The sequence below is a fragment of the Quercus lobata genome, chromosome 4 (genome assembly GCF_001633185.2).
Source record: "Quercus lobata isolate SW786 chromosome 4, ValleyOak3.0 Primary Assembly, whole genome shotgun sequence".
Taxonomy (NCBI): domain Eukaryota; kingdom Viridiplantae; phylum Streptophyta; class Magnoliopsida; order Fagales; family Fagaceae; genus Quercus; species Quercus lobata.
Window position 1 is genome coordinate 18,119,061 of NC_044907.1, and position 12,204 is coordinate 18,131,264.

The 12,204-nt window shown below is 31.8% G+C and overlaps 1 protein-coding gene across 1 annotated transcript; it reads left to right on the forward strand.

The window, feature by feature from the left end:
• The first annotated feature begins 6,755 nt into the window (after nt 1–6,755).
• Nucleotides 6,756–9,139, forward strand: LOC115983613 (two-component response regulator ORR10-like). Its single transcript, XM_031106339.1, has 5 exons — nt 6,756–7,207; nt 7,344–7,444; nt 7,601–7,678; nt 8,472–8,542; nt 8,673–9,139. Exons 1-5 carry the CDS (start codon nt 7,105–7,107, stop codon nt 8,863–8,865), a joined length of 546 nt encoding a protein of 181 aa, XP_030962199.1. The 5' UTR covers nt 6,756–7,104; the 3' UTR covers nt 8,866–9,139.
• The last annotated feature ends 3,065 nt before the right edge of the window (nt 9,140–12,204 follow it).

Genomic DNA, 12,204 nt, shown 5'->3' on the forward strand with positions numbered 1-12,204 from the left:
CATATCACTTTAACCGTTGTGAAAATAAACATGAAATAACCACCTACAGAGCTTGCATGGTCATAGGAAACCCTTGTGGCCTATCACCTTGCGAGTTTGAGATTGTGGGTTCAAGTAGTGACAAGTCCCACTATTGCACAGGTGGTCTCACGTCATTCATGAGTAGGGTTTAAATAGGCCAAGGATAATAACCACACGTGCAAACTCTCTATCTATATGATTTATTTGTAAATCTAAATATACATTAAGTTCGTGTAGTCGAGAATAATGACCATACTAGCGAACTCCCTGTCTATATAACTTATTTGTAAATCTAAATATACATTGAGTTCATGTGGTGGGTTTGTACTTTGGAGCACATGGTTTCCCAAGAGGGAAATGTGGCATCTGAATTACCATATCCCTCACAAGGATTTGGTGGGGTCTAGAATCTCTCCCACAGCACCAACCCAGAATACCCACCGCCCCACCATCCAAATCCTCGGGCTTCCTTTTCAAGACATTGCTAAGCAGCTGCCGGTAAAAGCTAATCAGATATCAGATATGGAAAGTGTAATATATAGAGGTTATTTTCATGATTAGTACTACTCCTCTCTCTTAGTTAGCAGAATCTCTTTCTTTATTACGCAAAGTCTTTTTCACGTGGCCTTCTTTTTGTTTACTGTATTGAAATCTGGTGAATAAAGGTCAAAAGGTAGCTCCTTCCTAGTTCCTGCCTCCTCCCTCACCAAGAAAAAGTGAAAGTTTTCTTTGGTTTTTTCCTTGTCTAACCTTTTTCTCCTAGATTTTGTGGTTGATTTTAATAAAAGCAATGTGATCACACTGTTAGAATCTTAATAAAGCAACGTTAAAGACAACAAATTTGGTGAAATAAATTTACTTTTACGTAAACCTATCCATGACACTACTTTTTTAATGCATTTATCTGATAAACTGTTGTGATAAAAACTTTTGTTTCCCTGGACATGTTGATGTTAACAACTCACACGTACGGCCACACCTTTACATACTCAGGTTGCACCCAATCGTTGAAAAATTTTCGTAATCACCTCTGTTTTCAACCATTTGATACTAAAATTTATAGTATTTCAAATGCAGAGCAGCCTTCGCCGACACGGCATTCACGGGAGTAATCTCCTCGTCTACAGAGGAAAAACAATGTTTCTTGACCACTGGTTGGGGTGTATCTGCACTAACTTCCTCCTCAGCCTTGCGTTTTGAAGAGGAGCTCAATGAGATATAGTGTGTCGGTCTTTGGACAGTGAGAGGATATATTAACCACATATTTATCTTCCCTGTTAAAAATACTAGGAGATGTCAATTGAGATATAAGAGCATTAGCATTGAAGAATGCTAATACTATATCTAAGGCCTTTTTAGCATTTCATAGCTCAAAAACCTTTTGCATCAAAAAATGGTATACCTCACTATTGCAAAAGTTTTTGCAATAGCTCAAATTTTTGTACTGTAGCACTATGGTAAAAAAAAATATATATTTTATTCCATCCTTTTTTCGTTGGAATCAGATTCTTAGCTGAAAAAAAGTGATGATGTGAAAAAAATAATAAAGAAATATTAAAAAATAATATTTTAATGAAAAAGTAAAATAATAGAGTTTTTGGATATAGGGTGTATTGTAAAATGGTATTGTATAATTGATAAAGTAACTTTTTAGGATAGCAAAATAGGATAAAGTAGCATTCTTCAATTACTCTAAGACTTGAGTTTTGACTATTAAATATCAAATCTAAAGCAATAATAATAATGAAAGTAGTAATAGTGAACATATATTTTATAACGAAGCGAAAAACTAATGACAAACCTCTTCAATGGTAAAACCACTTTAGGAACTTGGTCTTGTAAGAAATCCACTATTAATGAACAATTACAAAATAATTAGGATTCCCAAATCCTTTATAGCCTAGTCTGTGTACTTAATTTCTACAAACAATCTACTTGCCTTTCTATCGCAATAGTCCTGAAACCACGAGAATCCTTCTATAGTGGTTTCCTCCACAAAAACAACAAATTTGCTTCATGAACCAAAACTTCTAGCACACTCCAAGGATTCTCTTTGAAGATTTGCTACAGTGAACTAATTAACTAGAAAAGATATATGTGGTTTCAAGAAACATTTAAAGTTCAAGGTAATAAAATAATGGTTTTTCTTGTACGATATGTGTCTCATTATAAGTTCATTACAATAATTCACATAGTTGCTTTAACATTACTGCTGAAACAAACAGAGCGTTACGCTCTATTTGTTTCAGCAGTAATATTTTCTAGAAAATTGTTCATTTTCTAGAGAGCATTTTCTGAAAAATTGTCTCATTTTTTGGTTTTTGGTAACAACTTTAAAAATGGACTTGAGCACATTTTACGGTGTTTGGTATCCACAATTTTTATAACATTTCTTGTATAATTTAAAACATGTATAATATGTGTATTTTGTAAACCCACCTAATGTAATCAATATAAATAAATAATAATAAAAAACCAAGAATGAATTTGGTTTTCAAACTAAAATTTTGACAACGGATACAATCAAAATTAGCTGTCAAATTTTTATGATCTCAAATATTCATCTTGTTCATGTATAGGACCAATAACATACATAATTAATATATATATATATATATATTAACCATACTTCTCATAATTCAAAATAATCATTATACCCATAAGTTCCATTTAAAATAGTTCAAAATGCCACATAGGCCAAATAGTTTTACTAGCAAACTAATACAGTACAAATAGTTTGATAAATACTAAAAATTATTATAGAACTATTGACCAATCTGTGAGGGGGAAAAAAAAAACTTATTAAAGAACGGTGTTATAGAGGGGAGAAGAAATAGAAAGAAAAAGAGAAGAGAGGCAGATAGAGAGAGAAATTTGTGGGAAGAGAAGAGGCCAGAGGGGGTGATAGTGAGAGTGTGAGAAGAGAGAAAAAACAAAGAGATGAGAAGAGATGAGAGAGTTTATTGTAAGAAAAGTTGAATGAGTGAAAGAAAATATTATTTTCTGAGTCAGAAGAATATAATATTTATAGGAGTTATGTGCCGCATGAGAGAGAGAGAGAGAGATTATTTTCCAATTTTGTTTTTTGGAAAACAACATATAGAAAATAAGCATTATTTTTATAAGAGTTTTCTGTTAACTAAAGATAGTTTTCTATCGACCAATTTTTTTTTATATTACCAAACACTGAAAAATGTGGAAAATTATCTTTATAAAAGGTTTTTCAGTGAAACAAACAAAGCATTACATAAATTTTATTTCCAAAGTTTAAAAAAAAAATTAAAAATGTTACTTCTATTGAAATTTTATCACCTAGGGTTTCTAGAAATTTAAAAGAAGTTTTATATTTTTTAATATTATTTGACTATTTTAACATATATTTTTTTAATAATAAAATTGGGTTATACACATTGTGCATACACTATTTGACTCAATGTAAGTATTATAATGTTTTTTTAAGAAAGTATTATAAGTTGTAGGATATAATTTTGTCATATGATTTATTATAAATACATTAAAATTATTAATATACTTTACTTAAGTAAACTCTTTTACTACAGGTTTAAATAAAATTAAAATAATACTATGATTAAAATTCAATTATAAAAAAAAAATTCAAAAAACTTAATAGGAGCTTCATTATTATTTAAATTATTTTATAGTTTATATGATATTTGGTTTTTGATTAAAACTTGGTCTTAAATGAAATTCATTTATGATGTAAAGTAATTGTTATTATATATTATTATTATTCAATTTAATTAAATTATTAAAATAATTTTTTATTTATATATTATTTTTGATTCGTGTACCACAGAATTATTATACTAGTTTCTTCGTTATATAATATCAAAAGTACCAAACTACCCATTGAGTTACAAAGCCTTTTATTTAACTAAACTATATATCAAGATAAAATTGTAAATTGATTTATTTTCAATTGCTTTTGTCCAAGTTAAAAATCTTATCATGATTTTTTTTTTTTTTCTTTTGGTCCAGTTAAAAATTTTGATTGATCGAAAAATTTCAGAGTATCACATAGTATCTTTTATTAGTGGCCTAAAAAATCTGCCAGAATAACACTAATATCTTGACAGAAAATCATATATTACAAATGAGATACTAGTATCCAATATTGACAATATCCATTAATGTCAGCGAATGCTCCAAACTTAAAATATTGGTAAGGTTTTGAATAGTTCAAAAAAAAAAATTTTTTTGATTGACGAATAGTTCAAAAATAAGTCAAAATCTTTATCATTTTTCCTGGGACGTCCAACATTTTTTTTACTCCTCGTTTTCATTTTTAAATTTAGATCTATATTTATATATAAAAACACATTCTCCACAACCAGGACCACAAACTTTGTCCTTTTAATATACATGGGAATATGTGTATAATCCGAACAGATAAAACCATGGCAACTCGTCCCCATATGGGGCAAGTTGTTGATTACTCCATTGGGATTTTGTTGGAGTTGAGGTCATGCTACCACGAAGCCACATGAAAGGATCACTTACAAATACAATGCCTTCACCGTATGGACCCCTCATATATTGATTCTTCAATAAGTTCACGTGGAAGTAGGGTCTTTAATGGATTGGTTATTTGTACAATTTTTCATTATTAAAAAAAATAGAGACCGTAGGTTTAATTATATACCAAAAAAAAAAAAAAATTGTGAGTTCTAGACTTCTAGTTAATTTAACTAGTAAAATTTTTATTATTGAATAAAAGATTTGAAATTCGGTCACTCCCTACACTTAAAACCAATTGATGTCTTAGTTTGATGATAAAAACGTTTAAATATTTAAAACTTAACACATTGTTTGAATCTGAGAATTATATATCAAATTATGAAGAGTGAGAGAATACAATGACAGTGACATGAAGAAGAAAAACAAGGCAAATAGTCTAAAAAGAAGTAAGAACAAGAGTCTTGAAATCAGCCCTAATCCTCACACTGAGCTAGGGATCTAATGTGAGAACAAAATATTACCTAGGTGAGAGAAACTCACACAACGTAAAGTCAGATCGATTTCTTATTGCTCATTTTTCTTCACTTCTTCTCTCATTTACTATTTATTTATTTTTTTCTCTTGTCCCACCTCTTCTTCTTGTCTTAAGCAAAATATTTTTACCTCTATTTCTAGGCATGGATGTTTAGAGTTATGAATCCACTTGTCAAGGATCTAATGCTCAATGTCATCATTTCCAAAAGACAAATTGTCACATGGCACAAAGATCATCATTTTTTCATTAATCGATTTAGTAACAGGGACCTCCTGTCACAAATTTACAACATGGGTTGCCTCTAGGGTCCCTGTCTAGTAAATGCTTCCCCTGTGCACTTATCCTTTATTTCCATGATCCTTTCAAGCTTTCAGTCACTATTGTGATGACATTCTCTTTACAAGACACATCTAACCATGGTTTTAAAAACCAAATTAGTTGAATTGGTCGATCTATGGTCCATTTTTAAAACCATGCATCTAATTAACCTATAAAAGAAAGGTGTCTTGATTCTTATCTAGGATTAGGTTAAAATGCCTATCTTTGCTAGGCTCTGATAAATTGGTTATCCTAGACGAACCAATCTCTGCTTTCCTTATCCCCTTTCTTTCAGTGCCAAAGTAAAGGGATTTTATGATATTTATAAGATTTTTGTAGTGGAATTATGCGTGTTTTTAATGATGTAAGACTCTTCTTATTCGATCTTATGCCACTCAAGAGGGATTTGCCCGTGAAAATATATTATTTGCCTATAGGCTCCAGGTGTATTAATGTATTCATGATGTTGAATTTGAGTATTTACAACCGGTTAACTAAGCCGACGGTCATTTCTTAACCCTAAACAATATGAATATAAAGGTTCATGTTTAAACAATATTGCTAACCCCATGTCAAGAGAGAGGAAAAGGGGGGGGGGGGGGGAACATATATAAAATGGGGAAAAGTATATTTGTTGGCAATTGCCAATTGGTCTACGCAGGTATACACGTTGGATGTGTAAGTTCCGATTATTGGCCCATATGCAGTCCCTTTGCAATATATTTAATTCCATCTAACAAGGTTGCCCCTTCGGAACAGGAAAGGGCCAATTTGTTTTAGCTTAACAACGGAAATCTCACCAAGCAATTTGTAAGAGCTAGTAAGAACTAAGAACCCAAACGTGCCAATGGCCCCTATGCTTATTCCACTCTTGTGGTTGGTATACGTTGGATGTGGGGAAAAAAATTCTGGTCACATAAAATTTTTAACAAGGCTATAAACACAACAAATTACAAAATTTGCTGAGGCGGCGTCGTTTTGTATTTAGTGTAAAGCTATTTTCACATGAACCATTATTGATATCACTTTTATTTTATTACCAATTGTAATAAAATAATAATAAAAAAAAAACCTTATGAAATTTTATGTCAATAGACTTGTTGAAAATTTTTAAAAGCTTTTCCAAAACTGTTGAGATAGTACGCAATAATTGGTATATTTCAAAAAATTTCTAAATGATAGGTTGTTGTAAGAATGAGGATACGCTAATCACAATTTGTCAATTCAGTACGTCGTAAATAAAATTATGAAATTTTGTGTGTGACACACGTGCATGGGAAATTTCTATGTCCTAACATATGTTTTTTGTTTTTTTGAAAATTGAAAGAAAAGTCATTGATCAATAGCAGTATAGCACACCATAATAGTAATATATTGTTGCCTTTATTTCTTTTCAAAAGGGTCAAATGGAACATTATGAACAAGTCCAATATTAAAATAGGAAAACCAGCACCTTCTTTGCTTGTTCTCTAATTCAAAAATCAACATAGAAGATCCGGGAGATTCTTGACGAAATCTGTCGGATCTTGCTTTCCAAACTGTCAGATTTCTTTGAGGATTTCCTTCACTCTGACCCCAACCCCATCCTCCCTCATGGTCATGGGTTCCCATTTAAAAGTCTCACACCCTTTGTTCTTTTCTTCCATCTCATTCTCATTGTGCTTTTCTTCTTCTTCTTATATTTCACCTCCTCCTTGTGTTTCTTCTCATTGGGTTCTTCTTGCTTTTGATATAACTCAAGAAAAACAATCATGGGTATGGCTGCAGAGGCTCAGTACCATGTTCTGGCTGTTGATGATAGCCTTCTTGACAGAAAGTTGATTGAAAGGCTCCTAAAAACCTCTTCTTATCATGGTAATTTCATATTCTTTTCTTTTTGGTCTTTGAAAACCAAGTTTCTGTTTTGAATTAAGGTTGTGATACAAAATCTAAACTTGGATTTTGATTGTTAATTAACTTTTGCTTTCTGGGTATGTTTCATTTATCACAGTTACTGCAGTGGATTCTGGTAGCAAGGCTTTAGAGTTTCTGGGCTTGCTTGAAGATGATGATGCACTTGCTCCCTCTGTTTCTCTAAATGATCATCACCAGGTACATGCTTATTTTATTTGGACTTGGTATCATATACATTTTTAGATATTGTAATGATTGATATGAACCATGAAATTGATCCAATTTCAATGGTTCTGAATTTTGATGGTTCTTTTAACTTATAATGATTTTCTTTTTCTTTTTTTGCTCATACAGGATGTAGATGTAAATTTGATCATTACAGATTACTGTATGCCGGGAATGACAGGCTATGATCTCCTTAGAAAGATCAAGGTAAGCCTTTTAGCATTTTATTAATTGCTTAATTTTCCCATATAATAATTATATAAAGAGTATGTGTTGCTCATAACTTTTTTTTTTATGGAATTTTGAGTTTATGTTACAAGTATTGGCCGGAAATAGACCAAATTGATTGTCTTAACATATATCTGGATTAAAAAAAAAAGAAGGTCTTGTCTTAAAAAAATTTACTTTACTCTTCTCTAGTACTCTCACAATAATAACCTTTTATTGATTAAATTTATAACAAATATAAATGCTTTAAAAAAAATTCAATGTAAAAAGGGCAATTTGCAATTTTGAAATTTTGAAATATTGAGGTGGGAGAGCATTCTTTTTTTTCTTTTAGGGTAAGGCAATAATTTGGGGAACAGAGGGAATATAATCATATAAATTAGTTTAAATTTAGATTGACCAACTTTTTTCCCAAAATTGGCATAAATTAGAGGACATTATGTGTAGTACACACACTTTGGTGTGTTGTATTGGATTTGAGATTCGATTTGAAAATTTCCAAACCAAATATGCATTCCCCAATGACTTTGCAGACCTTTAATTGAATTTCATATTGTAGCTGTGGGGCTGGCTTATTCTCCACCTACAGATATGGAATTTATGGAATTTTATTTTATTTCTTCCTTTTCTGAGAATTTAGTGCATCAAATATGGCCTATATATTATGGTTGATCAATTCAAATTTGATGTCATAGTCATCACTTTTGGCATAGTTTAAGAAAATTTCTTGGAAGCAAACTAAAATCTTTTTGTGATTTTATTTGATTTGCAGGAATCTAAATCTCTTAAAGATATACCAGTAGTGATCATGTCCTCTGAGAACATCCCATCAAGGATTAACAGGTAAAGGGAATAACATACATTTTTGTTTTAATTTAGTTACTAAAAAATGCATTTAGTTTTAAATTTTTTAAAAAAATAAGAATTGTTCGATTCAGTTTTTAATCTAACATGGTCTAATTGGTTTGATCAGATGCTTGGAAGAAGGAGCAGAAGAGTTCTTTTTGAAACCAGTTCAATTATCTGATGTGAATAAGCTCAAACCCCATTTGTTGAAGGGAAGAGACAAGGAATCAGAGCCCAGCATCAACAAGAGAAAGGGCATGGAAGAATGCTATTCACATGACAAAACAAGAACAAAATATGATGGCTTGGAAGTGGTCTAAACTCTAACCAGCACTTTGATGATATATGGAGCTTTAGAGAGTAGGAAATTTGTGGGGAAATTCCCCTATCTTTTACTCATTTTCGTAATTAATTTTAAGCTTTTGAAACTCACAGGCTTGATAGAAATATTGATTCATTAGAGAGAAGAAAGACTACATTTTCCATCTTTAGGATCCATCCCCCCATGTTGTGCTTTGGGGTCTATTGTAAATTAACACAAATAGTTCAATTTTGTTGACTGATTTTACAGAATATTAAACTCTTTTCTATATCTTTGATGCATTTTGTTACCAGTCAAATATGTACAGACAGTAAGGATAAGGAAATTCCATCTGGTTAAAAGGCCAGAACTTTAAAAAATGGATTCTGAAAGTTGGTCCAATTTCTTGATCAGGAAAGTATGTGTTCAAATCAAGAGAGAATGAAAGAAGAAATGACGGGGATGGATATAAGTTATGATTTATGAACTTGTTGCAGTTTAATTGTATTAAGAAATCTATATATTGAATGTATCTGGCAATTATGTAGTTTTGGTCAATCCTCCCACATGTAAGAATTTGGTTCAAATCTTCCTCCCCCACTTGCTAAAAAAAATGGTAATAAAATTTCCAAGAAGCAATATCTGGTAAAGGTCAATCCTGATTTGTGGAATATTTTGCCAACAAAAAAAAGGTAGAGTAAGTATGAGATACTACCGCGCACCTTCAGTGCGGTGGTCGCTCTACAAGAATAAGTGTTTGTGGGGTGTGGAGGGCAAGGGCCGGGGTTCAAGTCTCTAGGAGAAAGTTTTACACAAATATATACTTAGATTAGGATAGAGTAGAGTTTCTATCTTGTATGAAAAAATAAAATAAAATAAAAGTATGAGATATTTGGCACATGGACATGAAGTAATAGTAAAGTCTTCGTTGATAAGTATAAGATATTTGGCACATGAACATGAAGTAATGGTAAGTCTTCGTTTGTGGAATTTTTGGCATGAGGCAACAAGTGGTGGTGACTTGGGAGGCAAAACTCGAGATTGTCGGTGGTGATGAGTTGTGCAGATGCTTGTTAGAAATTGACATGGTGGGGTTGTGAGGTTCACAATTGGCGCAAATTGGTGACAATATGGTGGTTTTGAGTGGATCCAATCAAGTTTATGCCAATCAAATTGTGTTTGTGGGTGGATCTGGTTAGGTTTGCCTAAATTAGGTTGTGTGTGTGGATTTAATTATGTTTGCACCAATCTCATGGGATGTGAGACTTGGTGGATCGGATTGTGAGATATAAATTACTTATTTATTATTTTTTTTTATGTCGCACCAAACACGTAAAATTGTTTTTGGAGCATTTTCAATAATGTAACTTAATAACGAAAAAAAAAAAAAAAAAGCATTTGTACAACAAACTTCTATTTTCTTTATGCATGTAAGACTTGGATAAAGAGAGAGAGAGAGAGAGTCTTAATGGCAGAGTGGAGCTTCTCATGATGAACCATAAAAAAAAAAAAAAAAAAAAAAAAAAAAAAACGTAATTGCTTCTTAAAGCACATGATCAAAATGGAGGAAAAAAGGACAATTGAAAGAGAAAAACATTGGCATGTGGATTAAGTTGGGGTCTTTTATCCAAAGAAGACGGCAGGCCGTGACCAAATGCCCATTGACTTTTTCTTTTTCTTTTTTTTGGAGAATCAAATGCCTATTGAGTATTGACTTGGAAACAATATGTTAATAATTATGTGGAACACGGTGGAGAACCAACACATCCCAAACCCATATTCTATTCTTGTACTATTAAGCCTCTTTTTTTCTTTTTTTTTAATGTATGGAGAATTTGATTCAGTTCACTGTATCAATCAAGCTGGCCAATACTCACCTAGCTAAAATATAATTTTTAAGAAAAGAAAACCTTAATGGCAATGGCAGAAATAATTCGGAAGCCCCATAAACGGTGGAGAACTTGGAGATATTAGCCGCGAGGCGTGCTGTGATATTTGCTTCGGAAATTGGTCTTCAACAGTCACACTTTGAAGGTGATTCGGAGACTGGGATCAAGGCTTTACCGATGGGTGATATGTTTTCTTCATCTTTTGGTTATTTAGTTAGAGATACTTTAATTCATGTGAGCTCCCTAAGGAATTTCTCTCTCTCATACTATTAGGTAAGGAAATGTCTTAGCCCAGAGAGCAAGACTTTATTTTTCTTTATTAGTTTGAATGGAGTTTGTTCCACCAGATATGGATGCTTTTGTTTTTACTGACTTTCCTGTTTCTTAAATAAAATGCTAATTAATGCACATCATCGCAATGGAAAAAGGATTAAGAAATGACATTTAGAAGAATTAAACATTGCCCCCATGTGGATTAATTTGACATTTTACAGAATACCCACCAAACGACGGCAATTCTTGTTAACAAGGATCCTAAGAATATGGGTTAAAGATTATAAATATTCAATTAGAAGCTGTGTTACATACTTTTTAAAAATTAAAATATACATGTTAATGATTCATTGGTTTACACGTACAAATTCATTGTCTTTTTAGATATATTTTGCACAATTTGACTTTTGAGGGTATTCCTTAAAAAAATCTATTAGTATTAATAATAAGTAATTACATGAAGTTAATTTGATACCTACTGTCTTCAAACCATGTGTAATGGGGAACATGGTTTGGAGAACCAACACAACCCCACGTCCTCATCCATAGAATCAGATTTCATCATAACTTTCATGTAAACCATATCAAATGAGTGAAAGACCTACCATATTATTGACAAAACAACTACTACTAATAAAAGAAATACCTACCAAATAAAGGGCAATTATTTCCCTGCTAGCAAGATGGCAGATTACCTACGTGTAATGCTCTCATTGGATTATAATTATATCAAAATATATTGGATTGAAATTGAATGTAGGGTTTCTTTCGGGGGGAAAAAATTAGGTGACTTCTCTTGGTGGCTTTGCCTATAAAGAATAGGTGACTTCACTTATTCATGGTTTGAAAATCTTGACAAAATTTTGTGAAAATTTTATTAAATTCCTGTTAAGGATTGCCTGAAAGCTATGATATATTAATTTTATTTTTCCTTACTTTTATAAAAGATAATTCAAATAAGGTAGAGTCAGTCAACTAGTGAACCATTGATAAATATTTTTTTTTCCTTGGAAAAAATGTGTATTGTATTTTTTTTTTTGGAGGTTTGGGGGGGGGGGGGGTTTATGTGTGTGGTCACATGTTTGTTGGAGGGCTGAACTTGTTAAACCTTTAAAAAAAATTAAAAAAGAAAAAGAAGAAGAAGCAAACTTGAAGTTAAATATTGGACCAAAAGAAGATTGATGGCTACTGGTGCA

Coding starts and splice junctions, on each gene's coding strand:
- LOC115983613 (XM_031106339.1), top strand. CDS start 7,105: ATGGGTATGGCTGCAGAGGCTCAGTACCATGTTCTGGCTGTTGATGAT. Junction 7,445..7,600: donor CTCTAAATGATCATCACCAG/GTACATGCTTAT, acceptor TTGCTCATACAG/GATGTAGATGTAAATTTGAT. Junction 8,543..8,672: donor ATCCCATCAAGGATTAACAG/GTAAAGGGAATA, acceptor TGGTTTGATCAG/ATGCTTGGAAGAAGGAGCAG.